The sequence below is a fragment of the Polyodon spathula genome, chromosome 5 (genome assembly GCF_017654505.1).
Source record: "Polyodon spathula isolate WHYD16114869_AA chromosome 5, ASM1765450v1, whole genome shotgun sequence".
NCBI lineage: Eukaryota > Metazoa > Chordata > Actinopteri > Acipenseriformes > Polyodontidae > Polyodon > Polyodon spathula.
Genome location: NC_054538.1, coordinates 67262690 through 67284547, shown reverse-complemented (window position 1 = coordinate 67284547; position 21858 = coordinate 67262690). Strand labels below are relative to the sequence as shown.

General features: G+C 41.8%; 2 protein-coding genes across 8 annotated transcripts in view; both read left to right on the top strand.

The window, feature by feature from the left end:
• The window catches only part of LOC121316204 (bifunctional glutamate/proline--tRNA ligase-like), a 42548-nt gene extending 37344 nt beyond the window's left edge, over window positions 1–5204 (top strand). For all 7 annotated transcript variants that reach the window (XM_041251104.1, XM_041251103.1, XM_041251102.1 and 4 more), the window contains 7 exons: window positions 82–237; window positions 476–673; window positions 1000–1173; window positions 1758–1918; window positions 3018–3096; window positions 3373–3437; window positions 4448–5204. In XM_041251104.1, coding sequence (XP_041107038.1) covers window positions 82–237; window positions 476–673; window positions 1000–1173; window positions 1758–1918; window positions 3018–3096; window positions 3373–3437; window positions 4448–4598 — 984 coding nt within the window. In that variant the 3' untranslated portion in view covers window positions 4599–5204. The remainder of the gene's footprint in view (window positions 1–81; window positions 238–475; window positions 674–999; window positions 1174–1757; window positions 1919–3017; window positions 3097–3372; window positions 3438–4447) is intronic.
• A 2396-nt stretch (window positions 5205–7600) lies between these two features.
• Window positions 7601–16824, top strand: LOC121316440 (zinc transporter 10-like). Its single transcript, XM_041251510.1, has 6 exons — window positions 7601–8018; window positions 9054–9071; window positions 11307–11347; window positions 13243–13291; window positions 13735–13974; window positions 16433–16824. The coding sequence occupies exons 1-6, from the start codon at window positions 7601–7603 to the stop codon at window positions 16822–16824; spliced, it is 1158 nt and encodes a 385-aa protein (XP_041107444.1).
• Window positions 16825–21858: the final 5034 nt, after the last annotated feature.

Below are 21858 nucleotides of genomic sequence, written 5' to 3'. Positions count from 1 at the left end.
GCTATCTGCGCTCTCCCCTCTCTAAGAGCTAGGGGGGTGGTACCTGGTGCAGTATCTGACCCCATCTCACGTTCCCTCCAGGTGCTTCTGATCCTGGAACTGTACGCTCAGGTGTACGAGGAGCTAATGGCCATTCCGGTGGTGAGGGGCCGCAAGACGGAGAAGGAAAAGTTTGCCGGGGGAGATTACACCACCACAGTGGAGGCCTTCATTTCTGCCAGCGGCAGAGCCATCCAGGTGCAGAGGAAGGGGGAACCGAAAGATATCGTGGGCATGGGTTTTATGTTTTAAAGTCTGCAATGTTTAAACCTTAGGATTAAACACATTTTTTCTTTCTTTTTTTTTTTTATATAAATTACAAGTTTAGTACATGGTTAACATTTAAAACTTTATACTCTACAGCCTCAGTCAATATCTAGCCCAGACTAACTAACACGCTGATCTAACTGTTCCTTCTCTCTTGCTCTCTCTCCAGGGCGCCACCTCTCACCACTTGGGTCAGAACTTCTCCAAGATGTTTGACATCACATTTGAGGACCCAAAGCGGCCAGGAGAGAAGCAGTTTGTCTTCCAGAACTCATGGGGGCTGACGACCCGCACCATCGGGGTGCTCACTATGGTGCACGGGGACAACATGGGTCTGGTGTTGCCGCCCAGGGTGGCCTGTTTGCAGGTGAGAGAGGGAGAGGGAGTCAGAGCACTGTAGCCATACAAGATGGTTGGGTGCAAACGGCTTACCATAAACTCTCGTTGGTTTTAAAAGATTTTGTTCTCATGGTCGCATGCACTAAAGCCTTAAAACAAAGCTGTCTGTTCAGAACTAAATGTTTAAATGCTACAAAATGCTAGCATTTTCTGTTCACATAGTAAAACAACATGCAGATCAATCACCGATCACCAATCGCTTTATCAGCCTATTGATGCATCCATGACATCACTAAATGATTTCTCTGAGTTTAACACTAATCCCCCTCTCTCCTCTTTCCTATCCCGGGACAGATCATTATCATCCCCTGTGGGATCACTGCCTCCCTCCCCGAGGAGGAACGGGACACACTCCTCGTTAAATGCTCTCAGTATCTGGACAGACTCCAGAAGATCGGGATCCGGGCCAAGGCTGACCTCCGAGACAACTACTCTCCCGGCTGGAAGTTCAATCATTGGGAGCTCAAGGTACTTTACGCACTCTCAGACAGTGACTCTCGCATGCGAATGCTCTTTCATCCACACTCTCGGGCAGCTACAGTCTCCACTCCTCCCTATCACTCTCTACTTCAACACTTCCTATGATACAGTATAACACGAGGCCTCAATGCTCTCCACTCCTCCTCCTCCTCACTCTCCCTGCCTTTCTGCTCTTACACTGTCTCTGATATAGTAAAGTACAAGGCTGTTATTTGTGCTTGCCCATCGTTCTGCTTACTCTTTGTTATGTCTTGAGCTTTGCTGTTCTCTTGCCCACCCAAAGTGCTCATGAGAAGACACTGTTATACCATTAAGACAGTCAGCTGTACATATTAGCTTCTTTATAAGTCAAGTTTTAATTAAAATAAATAAACAACACATAAGTAATGTCTTTATCCATGTCTTTACAATTTCCGTCGGCTGGTTTACCAAGCCAGACAACACTTATGGCAAAATATGATGTACTAGAATGTTCTGAGAGTGACTTCTTGATTTATAATATTAAACATGTATTTTATTAGACAGCGCATGTTAGTCTGTGACGGTAACTGCCCTCTGTGCATCTTTCTCAGGGTGTCCCGGTGCGTGTGGAGGTAGGACCTCGTGATATGAAGGGAGGTCAGTTTGTGGCGGTGCGCAGAGACACAGGAGACAAGCTGACCATCAAGGAGGATGAGGCAGAGAACAGGATAGGAGACCTGCTGGAGGAGATCCAGACTAACCTGTACACCAGGTACACACTGCCGCACTGACACACTAACATGCAGCACTGTGTACAGGAACTGATAGAGAGAAGGAGGGGACACAGCACACACAGCAGCAGTTGGTCTGTTTAAATTAGTTTGATTCCAGGAAGCGCTCTACACAGAAACTAGTAAATCATTGCCAATCTTTTTAAAGTTTCATATTTTACTACCTAATGCCTATTGGTGTTTGTGTTAAAGTTTATAGCATGAGAACATTTACAAACAAGAGGAAGCCATTCCTAGAATCTGGTTCCTAGAAGCTGATTGATCTCAGAACTTTGTCAAGTCAGGTCTTAAAGAATCTAAGTGATTCTGCCTCAACAACATGACTATGCAGCTCATTCCATACCCTCGCCACAGTGTATAGAAGAGTCTCCTTCTCTCTGTCCCAAGTCTATCTCCACTTAATTTCCAACTGTGTGTTCTGTTCCTGAATTTTGTCCACCCTGATTCTTCTTTATTCTATGTAAATAGATTCAATTATTTTAGCCTCTATTCGTAGCTCAATCCTTTAAGCCCTGGCTACTGTATGTGAGTTCTGATGCTGCTGTCTGTACTGTCCTACAGACTCTTGAACGAGAATTAATTTCAGTCGCCCCCCCTCCTGCTGTTGACATGGTTTCCAAAAAGAAAACCGATAAGCTTGTCAATGCGCCGATGAGATATGTATAATAGATGGGTTGCGCAGCAGGCTGCAGACATGATGTCTGGAGTTTTATTGAGCGGTAAGCTACACTGCACGTCATGACTTCAGAGACTTATATCTGCGAGAATGCATAGTGTGCTGGTTGACCTCATTATCTCGAGAAAAACAAAGTGGATCCTCCAGCAATAGCTCTCTAATCAGCCAAATGACCCTTATCAAGCTGCTGCTTGTATTGGAGCTGAGGGTCTGGGAGGCAGGCAGTTTTGTCTAGTGGTTAGACCTGAGGCACAGGCTAGAGAGGGAGTGTGGTCTAGTGGTCAAAGCTGAGGGACTGGGAGGGAGGTAGTGTGTTCTCATGATTAGAGCAGACGTTGATGGTTTTTAATTTATTCAGGTATTGATTTGACTCTTAATTCCCTTTCTCTGCTCCCTCCTCTCAGGGCGTCCAATGACCTGAAGAAACACATGGTTGTTGCCGACTCGATGGAGCTGTTTCAGAAAGAACTGGACCAGGGCAAGGTGAGGGGCTAGGGGTTGCTGGAGACCAATATCGCTTTCAACACTGCACTGCAATGTATGTTTCAAAGTGTTCACTGGCTACCACTAATCAAGTTGTATTTCTTCTACACTCTTTGCTGTATCCACGAAACAATGATCAAAATTTACACAAGAGATTTGCCTTGCTTTGTAATAATATTGCTGAAAATTCACTGAATATCATATTGGGTTTGATTTCACAGCAGTGAGTTGTGGAGTGATCTTTATGGACTGCAGTTATTTTTTTCTTTCCCGCAGATTGTTCAGATTCCGTTCTGCGGTGGGATTGAGTGTGAGGATTGGATCAAGAAGACCACTGCAAAGTAAGTAAAGAGGAAGGAGGGTCCGTAGAGGGGAAGCAAGTGCATTATCAAAACCTGACGAAGAACCTGTTCCAATAGCTTTGTATGACAAAGATGGAAATGACACTGCTGATGCATAGACACTACAGCTTTACTTTGAGTTTAATTTGACACATATACAGGGAGCAAGCTAATTGGCTTATCAATAAAAATCTATCTCTGATGATTCCGTAGATTTATCTTTGAAATCCAAAATGGGCAATGTCTTATGCTCCCCAAAGTGACGCTCATAGTCTTTGAAACGCCCGTTCACTGTAGTTACACAGCGCTTCCTCTATTTCACTAATTTAGGTTTATACACTGTTAGTCTGTGATGACAGTAATTTGAACATGTGCCATATTTTGCTTGGGGGAAAACTAAGCATTCTGATTGGTTGCTAGTGGTCACATGGCCTTGGAGGAATTTTTGCACTAGCGGGCAGGTCTTAAAACTAAAATTGACTGCATAAAAATCTGAGTGCTTGGGTCAGCACCTTTTTTTAAAGTGAATTTCACAGCCATTACAGGTGGCTAAGAACTACAGGCCATTTACATGTTCAGCTTGTTCTAATTATACATGTTTACAGAAAGTAAACAATCTTATGAATTTTAAATGTTAGTCCATTTCCTTGGATGTGTGTATTTCTTTAAATCTTTAACCCTTGATCTGGTCAGCCACGAAGAGTACATCCTTGTTGAATGCCCTGGTAGTGAGTACAGTCATTTTATAAGTGCAATAACACACTCCAGGGTGTGCTGTAGTTTTAAATTGACTGCTTGCACTTGGCTTTTCATTGTGCCTCATAACACACCCAGGGCGTGTGATAATTAACTACTGTACTGTCGTCGTGTGTTATTGTTTACATATAATCCACTTTCACTGTTTTTTTTTTGTTTTTTTTTGTTTTTTTCTCTCTTCTTTGCCCTACTTCAAGGATATTCAGTAGCTCAAGATCATGTAATTGAATTGATAGTTCCTCTTTTGGTTGTAGGGACCAAGATCTGGAGCCTGGAGCACCCTCTATGGGAGCCAAGAGTCTCTGCATCCCCTTCAAACCCCTGCAGGAGCTGAAGGCTGGACAGATGTGTGTGAGTGGCAAGGAGCCTGCCAAGTACTACACGCTGTTCGGACGCAGCTACTGAGGAGACAGCAAGCCCTACTGAGACAGACCAGTCCAGTCCTCACTCTGGTTCACTAATGTCAGATACGCACTAGTCCTGCACCCAGGCCTGTTTTTTTACAGCTCCCCTTGAATTTAAGCAATCAGTCCTCCTGTTAAACCTGTCCCAGACTGACTACACTTCATCATAGTGCATGAATAAGTCTCATCAGAGTAAGTTTACTAATAGAAGTTGTTCCTGTAGCTGTATTTAAAAAGGGGTGTGGTTGCTCTGATTAGTTTTAATAATACACTTCATTGAGGGTAGCTCTGAAACCCAGGACAGGGTGGAAGGCTAGCGTGGGTTTCAAATCTTGCCATTGTTAATATTATTATTGTTGTTTTAGGGGGCAGATCCCAGGGCTCAGCAATATTTATGTAACCCTAGTGTTAACATTCCTGACCCAAGGAGAAGTAGCTCTACAATAGCAACACATTGGTGTGTTTTAATGGACAAACCCGCTCTCTGCTAAATCTCTTGTGTAGACCCTAACCCACCCCTCTTCAAACTGGTTGCTAAAGCAGAACGCGAACAGGTGTTTTATCAGTCAGTTTAAGCTCAATAATAAAGAAGTGATTATAAAATACAGTTGTGTCTGTGTTTTATTTATCAGTAGTTGCTTATTAGTATGGCATGATTATTTTATCATCTTGTTGACCTTCATTTCGCTGACATGCTAAACCCTGGGTTTCTAACAAACCTGTGAATTTCTAACAAATAAATCTGTTTGAATCTTTATTTTTTTTTTATTTAAACTTGCCGATTTCAACATTTACCTAACAGATACATCTGAAGAAAACATTATTCTTCAGCACAATGAGGTAGCTAGTCATGAAAAGAAAAGACTGTCTCTTTGCTCCTTTTGTGGAGATGAAATAAAGTAAATAAAACACAAAGAAATGGAGTATAGGTGACATCACACACTAAAACAAAGGAAACAGTCCGGGGAATACCACTGGCTTGTTGAACAGCTAATGTGATTTTATTATTATTATTATTATTATTATTATTGGTCAATGTTATTAAAACAAAGAATCATCATTTACAGAAATACGAAACCAGTGTGTGGCGCTCTTCCTCACTTTGACTAAAATTAAGGTGAAATAAAGAGAGAGAGATACCATCAATTTCCAGTTGTTCTGCTACTTCATGCCATGTGGCATCCTTTTTATTGTCTTTATAACCATGGACACTGGCATCATGAAGAACATTATATTTTTTGATTTTAATAGGTAAAGTCTCATTGATATCAACTTTTTTTTATTATTTCTGTGTTAATCTGTGCGTGAGCTAAACCATGACAGTCTGACAGCCACTACCTTTGACCTTATTTCTGATTGGTCCATTGCACCGCGGCAATTTAGCACTGTATGCTGCAGAGTTGCACTTACACTCCAACGTTTGTTAACATTGATGTATTTAGCTAAATCTGGACATTTCTTTTGGTTAAATCTAGGGAAAAATACACAATTTACATTAAATCCGGGAAAAAATACCTGTTGAAACATTAGTCCTTTTTTTTTTTTAACCACTTGTCGCCCCTGTTCACTGCCGTTTCACTGACACACTCACCACTTCAAACATTAATTTCTCTGGTTGTACAAGTCCTAGAGTGATCGTCAACAGCTCGTTTGAAAAGTTAGAAACTGGACTAATTAGCTGTAATTTATGTACTTATTTAAAATGTTTTATCCTTTAAAAAAGTCAAATCAACACCCCCCCCCCCCCCCCCCCCCTTATTGACTCTCCATGCCCCCCACTTTGCACACCACTGGTATTAACCCTTGCCCTACTTGACACAAATGAGAAACTAACAATTGAGCAAGTAAAGATAACAGAGCTGGGTCCAGTGAATTATCAGTAACTGACCCACCCACCATCACCCCCTTTTGGCCTGGCCAATACTCATCAGTACACTGACCAACGTCCGTAAGAGCCTCACCTTTGGACTGCCAGACTACAGTCTTCTCTCAGCCTTTTGACTTGGCTCAGTACTGGCCTGCACAGCCAGCTGGTGGACTCTTCACCACTCCCTTGGCGTTACACAGTCCTGTCCGTTCTGCTGTTGCAGAAATTTGGTTGTCTTGCTGATTTTTTGATGGTAGTCGTGGTCAGAACTATTACAGAGAGAGAGAGAGGTAAACAGTGGCAAAGAGAGGTTGACATTGGAAGATATCTGACTGAGAGGAGAAGCAAGAGGCTCTGGGGGGGGTTGTGAAGAGATTCTGAAACCGTTAGAGTAGTATTATTAATCAGGCAAGGGCCTGGGACTGTGTTGGAGGTGTAAAGTAACTGCTGAAAAGAGCAGGAGTGAGAGATTGTGAAGGGATGGGTCGCTACGTTAGGAACTCATGCTGTTTGATCGTCATGTTGACCGTGGCCCTGTTCCTGGCGGAGCTGGTGATCGCTTACGTGGGGAAATTTGTGACCCTCACCTCAGACGCCTTCAGCGTGTTCTCCTATCTGCTCTCCCTGATAGACGGCTTCTCTGAGGCGTGGCGCAGCAGAGAGCACCCCATCGCAGGTTCACCTTTGGACTATTGATAAGCTCTCCCAGGCTACAGTCTTCCCTCAGCCTTTTGACTCACCACTACTTAATGCTGGACTCACCACTCCCCTGGCTTCACAGTCCTGTCCGTTCTGCCGTACCTGAGGTTGGTGATTGGATTGCCTGCTGATTATCGGCTGCATTGTGACTAGAAGGATTTCTCAGGGTGTGGTGTTTTGACTAGTCGTGGTCAGAACTGTTGTTACGAAGAGAGAGAGACCGGTAAACAGCATGGCAAAGAAAGGGTGATGCAAGAAGATATCTGACCAAGGAGAAGAGAGAATTGGGGCGAGACAGGAGAAATAAGAAGCCCTGAGGGGGTTGTGAAGAGAGATTGGAGTTTAAAAAGAGTAATATTGTTAACCAGACAAGAGCCTGGGTCTGTTTGGAGGAGTAAAGTAACTGCTGAAAGTGCAGGAGTGAGAGATTGTGAAGGATGGGTCGCTATACTGGCAATTCATGCCGTTTGATCGTCATCTCAACCCTGACCCTGGCCTTGTTCCTGGCAGAACTGGTGATCGGCTACATGGGGAATGCTGTGACACTCACCTCGGACTCCTTTAATGTGTTCTCCCACCTGCTCTCAATAATAGTTGGCTTCTTTGGGGTGCAGCTGAGCCACGTGCACCGCCATCGTAGGTTCACCTTTGGGTTGACACGTGGCGAGGTGCTGGGCGCCTTCTGCAATGCCGTCCTGGCCACTGCGTTCATGTTCACTGTGCTGGTGGCATCCTGCATCCGGCTGGTGAGGGCACGGAGCATGAACAATGTGGGTCTGGTCCTCATCATGGGCATCGTGGGGCTGGTGTGCAACATCATCTCCTATATCGTCTTCATGGACTGTTGCTCGTCCAGTAAGAACCAGCATCCAGGGAGCCGGGATTCAAGCATTGCGGTGCCACAGGGAACAGGTCTGTCAAGCCATGAAACAGCATCTCATATCATAGGTTAATATGTAGTTTTGATCTTCAGGTCTGAAAGGACTATGTTCTCCCTACCCAGTTTGCTATGGCTAGTCAGTTCTGTCTCAATATCTTTTCTGAACCCATTCAGTCTTTAATAAGATTGTCTTTTTTTCTCATGAATGTAAGTTAATGCTATAAAGTTGACCCTTGCACTACTGAAGCAGCTTCAAATAACATTTTCATGTTTTTTTTTGGTTTTGTCTTATTGTCCCCTTACTCTTTTATTATGTTTGCGATGTCTCTGAGGGGTTCTTATTGGAAGGGGTGTTTGTTGAGGTCATCTTTCTGCTCAGAGCTTTTATTAGAAGGAGTCTTTGTTGAGGTCATCGTTCTGTGGAAGGCAATGGGTTTGAGTACATCAGTAGGGTTCTGGGTTGCAATGTGGAAGGTAGTGGGTGCCAGTATATTGTATACAAGGCATTGAACTATTGTACACTTGGCAGATTGATATTTAATAATGTAGACAATATTAAACTGCCTCTGTTGGATTATTTTACTATGTGTCTAATTGTTTTACAATGTTTTGTCAGAGAAATTGTTTTATTATTATAATACCGTGTAACAATTTTGTTCCTGGGTAGTAAGTGTTATTTCCTAATTGCTTATGCCTCAAAAGTATAGAAAATGGCTATTATTCCCCACAAACTTTGCTTTTGTGACCAGGACAGGTAAATTTCAAAATATCACTATTTCCAATGGGAAAACGGGCGAATTTGTGTCTTTTCGTTCACATAAAGTCAGAAAAAAACAACATATGAATCCAAATTAATATGTATTTATACTAAAGTAATACAAAAGATTTAGAAGTGAGGTTTTATTTCTTGAAATTGCTCTTTTATACCGTTAAAACTGCATGTATTTCTATTATTTATTTATTTATTGCAAAAGCGGGGTCATACTGATGAGACCCAAGTCACTTCAAAGGTGCCCCAGCTAGACCAAGTTAAATATATAAATAAGCAGGCAAATACTATGTCAAATGCATGGGAAATATTAGGGGGGAAAGCCAGATAAACTATAAACTTTGTGTAAGGATTTTATTTTGGTCGTCTGATCTGCTTTAGACATATTAACCATATAAACGTTCCCCTGCAATGAGAATAAAGAAATACCCTGGAGTCCCTTTTGGCGCTGCCCTGGGGCGACTTAGTTCAATATTAAATGCCGCTGTTATCTTAACCAATGTATTATTCAAAGTACAGGCTGTTAATAGCTAAACCCAGTGTACCAGTCAGCTCTAGAGAGAGAAGCGTGATTTTACAGAGGCGCTTTGTGTTTAAAAACAAAAAATAATTATATATAACTTGAGATCTAGCCCTTGAGATGCACCGCCTTGTTTACATGGAGGTCCTGGGGGGATTGCACACACAACCCCCGCAGCCCACCCCTAAAACAGCAGTAAAATACGTGAATAGACCCGTAGAACGTTTACCTCATGCATTCATATAAAGCAAATCATATCACAATATACTACGCTCAAATGAAACTGCTTGACTTTGTCACATACAAAAAACTAAATAAAATGCCTACATCTGCTTTCGGAAAAAAAAAAAAAAAAAAAAAAACATGAACGATTACAAACCCACATTCGTTAGCCCACTGCCCTATACAAAAAAAAAAAAACACTCTTACACTGGATTCATGACAAAAACTTTAATAAGACTCATCGCGCTTAAAACGTCGTTTTTATTTTGTTTGTAGAACTATAATACATCCAAACAACGTATATCATTATTAAAGGCGGCAACTTTCCTTAATGGAATATTTTACTAGAAAACACTCGACCTGTTGCAGAATAAAGTTCTTCAAAAGGGATCAAATAAGATACATGTATATAACACGACATAATTCGGGGCCTGTGAAATGATTAAAAACAATAAACAGAATGTGCAGTTAATTGAAAAATGAAATATAGACTGTTACCTACATTTCAAGTTTTACATTAGGATGTGTTTCGTGTGTAAACTAGTGAATAATACACTATTCTTTAAATACTGGGATAGCACCACTACTTCTTCAGATATTTAATAAGTCCCAATAGTTTAAATTCACACTAAATAGTTACATCCATGACTCCATGCACTCAAGTCAAATATTTTCTCAAAACTAAAGAAACTTATCAAGTAACTGTATTGTTCACAGAGGTAGCCATTTACAACACGCACGCTCTTTGCAGCTAACCAATCACATATCACTTATTGATGTACTCTGTATGATTTGATAGAGGTGTTTAAGCGACAAAATTCAGGGGATGTGATGTCGTCTCTTACAAACACTTGGATATGGCATTCATTATTATGTTATATTTATTGTTACATTTTTGCTGCATTTATTTACTGCTAGATTTTATTCCACTGGTTGCAGTGAGTTTTACTGGGGGCATCTGAGTGACTGACCGCTGCAGCTGAGTACAGTAGAGGGTTGAGGAGGAGCGACAAGAAGTCTGTTTAACGCTGCTCTGTTTGGAATGTGGAAATCCGTTCGTTTTCATTTCAAAACTACATATAGTTGTCTGTCTTTTTTTTCAGATGATAAAATATCAGACTTCAGGTCATCAAGCGTTGTGTTTTTTTCTCTCCTATTTCTCTTTTTAAAAATCAAAGCCTTAAATCATGCGATCTTCGGATAGGTATATATACAACTGTCTAGTTGTGCACCATAAAGGGAAAGGAATGGGAAGAAAAGGCGTTGGTGGAAAGCAAGGTATTTTTTCAGAGAACTGCTGACAGAAATAATAACGATAAAATCACACCTGTCGCCAAAAGTTGGTCAAAGAGGAATATTGCAGTTAACATCGTGAAGAGAGTAACTCTGATATAGGGAGCAGAACGCTTAGGACTCCCAACGAGACGAATTGTTTCTACAACGCTTAAAACAATGCATAGGTATAGACTGGATCACCTTTTAGCAGGTATAGCCAGCTACGTTCTGCAAAGCAACGATATTTAATCTTTCACAACTGCTGTTACAGCACTAACAGAAGAGAGCCTATACCGAGGGAGAAAACAGCAACGTGCTGGCGCTGTGGACAGACTAACAGGTGATTTTCAGATTTCAAACCAACACAGCATACTTATCTGTTTATTTATTCTGTTACTGTTGTGACTGTAAATGAGAAATGCGCGCTTGTTTTGAAACCCTTCTCGTACCATGAAGGGGCAGTGTGTGTGATAAGAGAAGGGCTGGTTGGGTATGGTTATAGTTACCACACTCAAAACATCTAGAATGGACATGAGTGTGTGTACCGGTATTTATTTATTTATACAGGTTTACATGATTAAAAACATGTTTTATTTTTCCAGAAGTCTTTCAACGCGTTAGTTTATTTATTTATTTATTTATTGTAACCATTATGAAAATCTCTTAGCAACTGATAGCACTGTTTTATGTTCGTTAGAGCTGCTGTTTTTTCAGCTGGCCCTGTTGGTTCAGGAGACTTGGTGCTGGTTAAACTGGTCAGAGAAAAAATAAAATTAAAGTTCTTTACTGTAAATCTCTAAAGTTGTTTGTTGCCTGCACTCCTAAATGAATACATTTCGGTGACCCTCATCTGGGATTGTAGAGACCTGCTCGGTGTCCAGTAGAGACCAGTCATCATTCCCAGCGCTTAGCTGCTCATCTGGAATTTCCAGCAGTGATGTAAACTCTTGCCAGTATAACAAAAGTTAAACGGTAAAGATGGGAACAATGTTTGATCAGCTGCATCGAATGTCTTGTTTTCAAGTGGTGTAGGGACCAGTCGCCTGCTACACATCAATCAAACCGCTGCAATCCGGCAGGGGGCTAGGATGAATATACATTTCAGATGTAATGTAAAGCTAGGATGAATATACATCTCAGATGTAATGTAGGCTAATTTGACACAGCCAAATATTTGAGAAAATAAGTCAAATAGGTCGACTAGTCGCCAAAATATTATAAATCACGCACTTGATAATGTCTGGAGCTTGCGTTCTTTTTTGTAGCACTCTATTTTAAAACGGCTTTGATTTTAAAAAAGTATTTATTAATGTTCTATAATGTGATTTATATGCTAATGGATTGCAACAGTGAATGTTACTGCCACGTGACTTGCGATTATTCCGTTACCAGTTTCTGAGGCTTTTCTATTGGACTGAGGCTTTTTCATTTGGTGTGTTTTTTTTTAGCAGCTACTGGTTTCAAAATGATAATTTGGCTTGTAAGACTGTGATACTTATGGCTGTGGCTTGTTCTATGGTGCGAAAGATTGCTCTAGGAATGAAAAGAATCTGCTCATTATTGTTTTAAAACTAGAAGTAAACAGCTGAGTGCTTTGTAAGAGGTACATTCCTTACATTTATGTCTGCTTCAAACTTTTCCCTGGGACAAAAGTAAAAAAAAAAAAAAAAAAAAAAAGCTAAAGCGCTCAAAAATAATATTCTAATTCAAATTACTATAGTTTGTATAAACAGACCTTAAGTAAATGCTATTTCACTTTGTATGAACTCATCTGCATTTTTCAAACTTTGAACAAAGGTACAGTGAAGGTATTCACACATTGTGCTATTGAAGGCTATATCTTGGGACCTGCTAGTCTGATTTTGCGTAAACTATGCATGGAAATGTGCTATTCGATATGACGGGGTTGAAGGTCATGGTATCCTACCACCTCATGGAACCGATTGATAGTTTGCTCTTGTTCAGCAGGTACATCAGAACAGCTTCATTACAAAGTCCTCTCCATTATACTAATCGGGGAGATTGCTGATTGTCTATTTCTGCTTGAGCAGAATAACTGATATTTTACACTCGGTAATCATACAGAATGAATGTGATGATGAGCGCATTAACATTCCTGTCAGACCTGTTACAGTAACAAAGTCCTTTGAATATATGACGATTATCACGCAGAATCAACTTGAATTAGCCTCTGCCACACATTGCTGCAAATTGAACATTAATTTTTTTAAAATTTAGAAACTGAACCAAATACAATGAAAGATTTTTGAAAGCCTGGCCCTGCCTGCCTGTCTGTCTGACCGTCAGTCTGGATGTCCATCTGTGTAGCTGTCTGTCTCTCTAACTGCCTGTCCAATACATAATCTCTTGTTGGTATGCAGGTCCCGCAGTGCTGAGCAACAGTGCCTCACACAATCCCGAAAAGAAGAGGCAGAGCCAGGCTACGGCGCTCAATATCAGAGGTGAGTATGAGACGGGGATTCCATTTGTATTCCAGGATCTAACTACGGTTCTAGCAGCCTCTGAGAAGACTATCATTCCCTCTCTCCCTTTCCTTTCTCACTCTCCTCTCCCCTCCCGCTCTCACACACTCGTCCCTCTCCTCTTCCTCTCTCAAGGCGCCTCCTCCATGTCACAGACGATGCTCTTGGGTTGGTGGTGGTGGTGTTGTCTCTCTCACACTCTGCTTCTTCTCTCCTTCTCCCCTCTCTTTCTCTTACCTCTCCTCCACTCTCCCCTGCTTTTCCTCTCACACCCTCCCTCTCACGCCATGTTGCATCCCTCCTCTCTCTCCAGGTGTTCTCCTCCATGTCATGGGGATGCCCTGGGCTCGGTGGAGGTGTTGTCTCTCCCTCTCTCTCCTCCCCCCTCTCTCCCTCATGTTGCCTCCCTCCTCTCTCTCCAGGTGTTCTCCTCCATGTCATGGGGGATGCCCTGGGCTCGGTGGTGGTGGTGGTGGCTGCCTCTATCTTCTACGCCCTGCCCCTCCCCCCGGACACCCCTTGTAACTGGCAGTGCTACGTGGACCCCAGCCTTACCATCATCATGGTGATCATCATCCTGTCCTCCGCATTCCCACTCATTAAGGAGACCACCGCCATCCTGCTGCAGATGGTGCCCCGTGGTCTGCGAGTAGATCACATCAGTGAGTACACACTCACACACACATCAAGGAGTGCATACTCACACACACATCAGGGAGTGCACACTCACGCACACACGCGTGAGTACATTCTTACACTCAGATGCATCAGTGAAAACACTTACATATACACACAACATTGAGTTCACACTCACACTTCAGTGAGTATACACAGGGAGACACATACACACACTATCACTTCAGAGATTACACACACACTGTAATATTAACTTTGAAAGTGAAAAAATGAGCCCACAGTGAAACCTGGAACGGCTCAAACTGCTTTGCAATGCGGGTCTGCAGTGACCCTGAAACATAGGGAGCTGTCAGGCAGCTGTTGAAACAACTTGTGGAGGGTAACTTGCTGGAGCTGGTGGTCTCCAGACCTCCCCCAAGATATCCGGCAGCGAAACTGCTGTGGGGGAAGGTGGTCTCCTGACCTCTCCCCCCTTTATAGCCAGCAGCTCCCTCTGAGGGGATTCCAGCCCCCAGAACTCCTGCAGCGAAATTGCTGTGGAGAAAGGTGGTCTCCTGACCTCTCCCCCCTTTTTCATAGCTCCTGCTGCTCTGCGCCTGCCGGTGGAGGTGGCGGAGGCGTGTAGTCTCCTGGCGATGGAGGTGGGAACGGCGTGTAGTGTCCTGGCAAAAGAGGTGGGAGCGGCGTGTAGTCTACCCTTATTACAGGGGACTGGTGCGGCTCTCCCTCACTTGCAGGGGAAGGTGATGGAGGCAGAGGAAGCACCTGCTCCTCTCCCCAGGTGATGACGGTAGGGGAAGTGATACTAGCAGGCACTCACCTTCTGCTGGTGGAGATGGGGTCAGCAGGCATTCTTCCTCTGCTGGCGGAGGTGGCAACAGTAGTCTCTCGGGCTTTGGTTTCCCCGCAGTCCCCCCGTCTGGGCGCTGGATAGTCACGGCCCCCTTGTCCAGGTGCTGGACTCTCACAGTCCCCCCATCTGGGCGTTGGACGCACTGGCTCCTCCCACACAGGCATTACTGCCACCTCTGTATATTGCATGGGGCAGATGGCCAACATGTGCCCATACGCCCCACAGCCGGAGCACAGCTCAGCCGCGAGGTTCTTTAAAAAAACCTCCCAACTGTCATCCCGACATCCTCCTGCTGTTGCTGCAGCTGCTGCTGCTGCAGATTTTTTCTGTCCCTCCTTCTCCTCACCTTCCTCTCCTGGGCTAGTTCCTCCTCCTCCTCTTGGAAGGGGCAGACAGCCACTTCGTGCCAGTACACCCCCCATGCAAGGCACCAGCCTTGGTCCTCCAGACCACTGAGGAGCTCTGTGCAGCCATCTCTCCAGCCTTCCATTTTTGTTGGTTTTTTTTTGTGTGTGTTTTTTTTTCAAAAAAACACAGTGGTTCCCTCTCTGGTCTGCGTCTAGCAGGCGTTGGTAATCCCACGATGACACCACGTGTCACAAAGACGGCTGTAGTGGGTGACGTCAGACCAGAAACCAGGAACCACGAAATAAACAACAGAGGTGTGGAGTTTTGGGGAAGCTGAGCACTTGCTTGCACTCAGCATTTAATGAATGAACAGACAGTAAATAAAAAAGTTGTAACAAAAACAGCACACAGCACGTGAGGCCAAAATAAACAGACAAACAAAACGGACTATACAGACAAACACGGTGAGATGATATTTTAACTATTATTATTATTATTATTATTATTATTATTATTATTATTATTATTATTATTATTATTATTATTATTACCTCCGTCTCCAATCCCGTTCTCCACTCGCCGAACACACAGCCATGAGTGAGTGAAATGCGACTTTTATGCAGCCGTACAGAGACTCGATTGCTAATCAATCATTCAATTGGAGTCGCGGTACAACTGCACGTGAATTAATAAAGTACAATTCCCGTGCTCACATATTATTACATTTTACTTGCATGTGAAGTGCTGTGCAATCCTCATGCCTAAATACAAATATACATTTTAAACACTTGTGTTACACAGACCCGTTTATATCCCGTGTACCAATAACTATACACCAACATTAACACACAACATACAACACAAAATATATACAGGGGTGGGCACTTTGCCACACTTGCCCACCAAAGTAGTCAAAGCAAGAAAGGAACTTTCTATTTTATTGCACAGGAAAAAAGTCTCCCCTGCAACTAGTTGCTTATAAAAAGAGTCTTTCTTGGTTATCCTGTAAAATAAAAAAATAAAAAAACATTTGCATGAAATTAACATATATATGTTGGAGAGTCTGTGTCCTTAGTTATGTTCTCGCAGCGCGTAAACACATATCTGCTTTCAGCCTTGGTCAGTTCACTTCTACTCAAGCTGATCTTCCCTCATGCACAGACATCTGGAGTCCTCTAACCCTGTATTATATCAAGCTGTACTGATGACCTTTACTGTGGAACAATTCCTCAGTTGTGAAGATGCTTGCCTGAGCTGGCAGTCTCTGTGTCTCTGTGTTACAGGGGAGGCTCTGGCCCAGGTTCCAGGTGTGCTCAGTATCCACGAGCTGCACATCTGGGAGCTGGCAGCGGGCCGAAACATTGCCACAGTGCACCTGAAGTGCGGCGACTCAGAGGTCTTCCAAGGGGTGTCCCGGCAGGTGCGAGAGATCTTCCATAATGCAGGGTTGCACGCCGTCACCATCCAGCCCGAATACACTAAAGAGGACCAGGACCTCCTGATCTGCAACGCCCCCTGCCTGTCGGAGGACTGCCGGACTCTGGGCTGCTGCAACACCACTCACCTCAGCACTAATGCAGAGAGGAGTGACGTGCTGGGCATCACCATCCTGCCAGAGCACTGCCCCTCGCAGTACAGCAGAGACAATGCGGTGCTCAAGGTCACACAGTTGTAGACCAACTATAGTGCTGGCCTTTATGACCAGCACCTGACAATATGACTGTGACACTGAGAGAGTTGGCAGTGGTGGCAAGGACAATGACAATGATGTGAAGTCTCTGTTCTCCCCTACACTTCTCCCTGGCTTAATGGAGAGGCTACAAAGGGAAGTCTAAAGCCTTCCTTTGATCTACCAGCTCAAGCAGAGAAAAAAAAAATGTTATCGCTGTATATTTGCACAGTAATTTCGCTGTTGAGATAATGGAGATACAGTCAGCACTCACATGTTAGACCCTATACAATTTTGACTTCAGTTACAGTTAAACACGAGTGTGACGCATATCTGATTATTTCCTCTGATTTGACGTGTATTTAGGTGTGAGCTACACCTAACAACCCCCAGCCCTGCGCGTGTACACACACACACACACACACTCTCTCTCTCTCTCTCTCTCTCTCTCTCTCTCTCTCTCTCTCTCTCTCTCTCTCTCTCTCTCTCTCTCTCTCTCTTTCTCTCTCTCTCGCACACTCACATTTCGTACAGAAAGAAAAAAATATGACTTGGGTTTGAGGAAGGGAGAAATGTATTGCAGCGCGTATTTTCCTTCCGTTTTGTTTTTCATCCAGGAGGGGTCTTTCATTGAAATTTCTTAGTGCACGAGTTGGGGGAATAGAACAGCAGTAAAAGACAAAAACTTGTCAGTTTTTTCAGCAAACACAAAAAAAGATACAATGTCAAAAATACATAGCTGAAAGGACTGTTTTAAAATAAGTAGGCTTCCGTTTAAATTTACTGTAGTTAGTTTTGTTGGTACAGTAATATATTTTCAACAGAAGTATTTTAATTCAGAACGATGTGGTTCTGAAAATATCACTTGCCAAAAGAAACAACACGTGGACTGTAATTCTAACCATACTTTCAAATCCAGTACTTATTGTAGCATCATGTAAAATTCCCTATTAAAGACCCAACAGCAAAATTAAATCCAAATGTTACCCATGCATGGAACTGCCTAAATGTAATATGTAAAAATGTAAATGTAAAAGCAATGCAATTTAGCAAAAGATTAAAAAAAACACCCGTTTCCAGAATTAAAACAGTATCCAAAGCCACTATTCAAAATTGCAGAATATAATACAGTGCTCGATAAGGCCCTAATGTCACAGTACACTTGCAAATGAAAATGCACAAACGCAACTAAAGAGCACAGATTTAAAAAAATAAAATAAAAATAAAATACATCACAGTATCTAAAACGCTTTAATGATTAACTGTTTTACATTGCAGTAGCTTGTCTCGTTCGCTTTGGTTGCATTTTCGTCAGTTGTGTGCACAACAAAGACAGACAGCGCGTGCAAAAAAAAAACGAGGGTTGCGACGGATAATTAAATTAATTGTACCCCTGAAGAGATGTGTTGTGTTTCAGAAAAATGGTGACGGTATCGGATCTTTGCGTGTGACGTAATCCTGTAATGGGGATTAATTTTATTAATACAAGGGCATTAAAATGTGACTGACGTGTATCTGGGTAACGAATATCCGAGTGCTGACTGTATCATGTTTTAAAATGATTATAACAAATGTTATATTTAACCAAAGAGGGTACATAATGTGTTTATACACACACACACACACACACACACACAGCCTTGCAAAAGTATTCAGACTCGTGATCAATTCTCTCATGTTACTGAATTACAAATGGTACATTGAAATTTCGTTCTGTTCGATATTTTTTTTAAAAAAACACTTAAACTCAAAATCAATTATTGTAAGGTGACATTGGTTTAATGTTGGGAAATATTTTTAAGAAAAATAAAAAACTGAAATATCTTGCTTGCATAAGTATTCAACCCCCACACATTAATATTTGGTAGAGCCACCTATCGCTGCAATAACAGCTTTAAGTCTTTTGGGGTAAGTATGTACCAGCTTTGCACACAGTGTCGGAGTGATTTTGGCCCATTCTTCTTGGCATATTTGTTCCAGGTTGTTCAGGTTGGTTGGACAATGCTTGTGGACCACAATTTTCAAATAGTGCCACAGATTCTCAATGGGATTGAGATCAGGACTTTGACTGGGCCACTGTAGGACATTCACCTTTTTGTTCTGCAGCCACCCCAATGTTGCTTTGGCCTTGTGCTTGGGATCATTATCCTGCTGAAAGGTAAATTTCCTCCCAAGCTTCAGTTTTTTTGCGGACTGAAGCAGATTCTCTTGCAGTATTTTCCTGTATTTTGCTCCATCCATTCTTCCTTCAATTGTAACAAGATGCCCAGTCCCTGCTGATGAGAAGCATCCCCACAGCATGATGCTGCCACCACCATACTTCATTGTAGGAATGGTGTGTCTTGAGGCATGGGCAGTGTTAGGTTTGCGCCACACATAGCACTTTGAGTTTTTTGCCAAAAAGCTCTATCTTGGTCTCATCTGACCACAAAAACTTTTCCCACATCGCAGCTGGATGACTCTGCTGCTTTCTTGCAAACTCCAGACGTGCTTTCAGATGGTACTTTTTGAGTAACGGCTTCTTTCTTACCACCCTCCCATACAGGCCAGTGTTATGCAGAGCTCTTGATATGGTTGACTGGTGCACCATTACTCCACTCCCAGCCACTGAACTCTGTAGCTCCTTCAAAGTGATCGTTGGCCTCTCTGTGGCTTCTCTCACAAGTCTCCTTCTTGTTTGAGCGCTGACTTTTGAGGGACAGCCTTTTCTTGGCAGTGCCTGGGTGGTGTGATGCAGCTTCCACTTCCTGATTATTGATCCAACTGTGCTCACTGGGATATTATTTTGTACCCTTTCCCTAATCTATGCATTTGTATTACTTTATCTCTAACTTCTATAGCATGCTCTTTGGTCTTCATTTTCCTTCAGATTCACAGCCTTACCAATGATCCTTCAACAGTGGGGTTTTTATCCAGAAAATGTGACAGCAACTTTAATGGTTCACAGGTGGAGGCCAATGGTAAGGTAATTGTGTCCTCGTTAGGGCAATTTCTTTCATTGGTGCAAACTGGGAGCTTCCACAGCACAGGGGTTGAATACTTATGCAAACAAGATATTTCAGGTTTTTTTTATTTTTCTTAAAAATATTTCCCAACCTAAAACCAATGTCACCTTACAATAATTGATTCTAAGTTTCAGTGTTTAAAAATAAAATATCAAACAGATCTAAATTTCAATGTACCATTTGTAATTTGGTAAAATGAGACAATTGATCAGGGGTCTGAATACTTTTGCAAGGCACTGTATATATATATATATATATATATATATATATATATATATATATTATATATATATATATTCTGACGCATTTAGGAGTTTTTTTTAAAACATTCATTTGTTGGTTGTTATCCTTCTGTTTCTTATCAGTTTCTGATTATTCTGTACAAGTGCTGATTTCAGTAAAAAAAAAAAATCAGTTTTGCATTCCAAATACTTTATTTGTTTATTATTTATAATTCTTTATTTTAAACTATATTACTGTTTAGTGTCCTGTGATTAGATTGGCTACATCTGTTATACGGAGCTATGTGTTAAATGTGGTTGCATTTTACCAATTAGACAGTTTCTCTGTGCAGTGTGTACTGGGTAACTGGGGAGTCACATTTGTGTTGTGTAATTCTCAAGTGTACCATGAAGTTATTTCTCACCAAGTATCTGCACAGCCTTGTATACAGTACGTAAAATAAGATAGATCACAATAAATGTACTTATTTAAAAAGAAGTATGGATTACACTGTGCCTGATCGAGATAGGTTTATAGAGCCAGCATGAAAATCCAGGTCTATTTTTAGGCTGTGTCCTTTGAATCGTAATTCTGTATGGTTAAAAAAACAGCTCAATGCCCAAAATTGGGAACGTAGTGCCTCCTTTTCAACCCCCTGGATCATTGTCAGAGCCATTATCGGATAGAAACCTGCAGAATCATAAAAACAAACATCTAGTGCATGTCAGTAACATAAATAATCACGTGACGAACAGAAGTAAGATTTCCAAAAAAAAAGTTATAGCCCTACTTCTGTATTTTTTCTATCACAGCCAGGAAAATCAACTTCCAATCAACTTTAAATTCCTATTACGTTTTTGAATTTTATTTTACTGGCCTGCATAGATTAATATTCCTCAGATAAGTAAAAACAAAGTCTGGTTTTCGCCAAATTCAAGTTGCATGAAAGACACTAGACAGATTTCAAGTTGAAGGTGTTCCGTTTAGTTTCGCATTACAGCAGTGGTTCCGAACTGCTATCACTTTGAGAACTGTCAATGGTTATCGAAACAGACAGCAACAGTTTTACGGCAGTTGTGAATGAGCGAACAGACATGTTGGTCTGCGTATAAAACACAATAAAAATTCAGTCTTGAATTAGTCTGTCTTGTCCTGTGAGTATACTACAGAACGCAGTTAGAACCGCCGTTTATTTCCAGGTCTTTTAGAATATGATCTGTAGCTCCTGGCAAATGGGTAGTAGCTCCCACATTCACACAGTGCTGGAAGGGCGTGCTGTGCTCTCTCACTCTGCCCGGATGGTCGCTCTGTGGAAAGGTGTGTAAAACGCAGTCTACCACACAGTCAGCAGCAGTAGTGTGGGTGTCTCTGTCTCTCTCTCTCTGTATTTAAGGTATTTTTTCTTCAGTTATTTATACTTTAATGAAGGCAAAACTGGCCGAAACGTCGGAGTACTCTACTTTTTTTTTATGTAACAATTTTTAATGAAAATTAAATGTAACAATCCTTTATATCATGAGTGTTGCGCTTTTCTTGTCAGTCTTATATGTATTTCCAGCAGTCATTTCTAATCACTAATTATTATTATTATTATTATTATTTATTATTATTATTATTATTATTATTATTATTATTATTATTATTATGCTGTTTTGTTATTTTAATTGTAATATCTGTGCTTTATAAATAAAAGTTCATTTGCCATCAAACTGCTTACAATGTTTGGAATCATATTTGTATCTCAGGGTAAAGACATGTTTATGTAGGCTATACATATATATAAGATCAAAAAAACGTGTTGAGGAGCACCGGA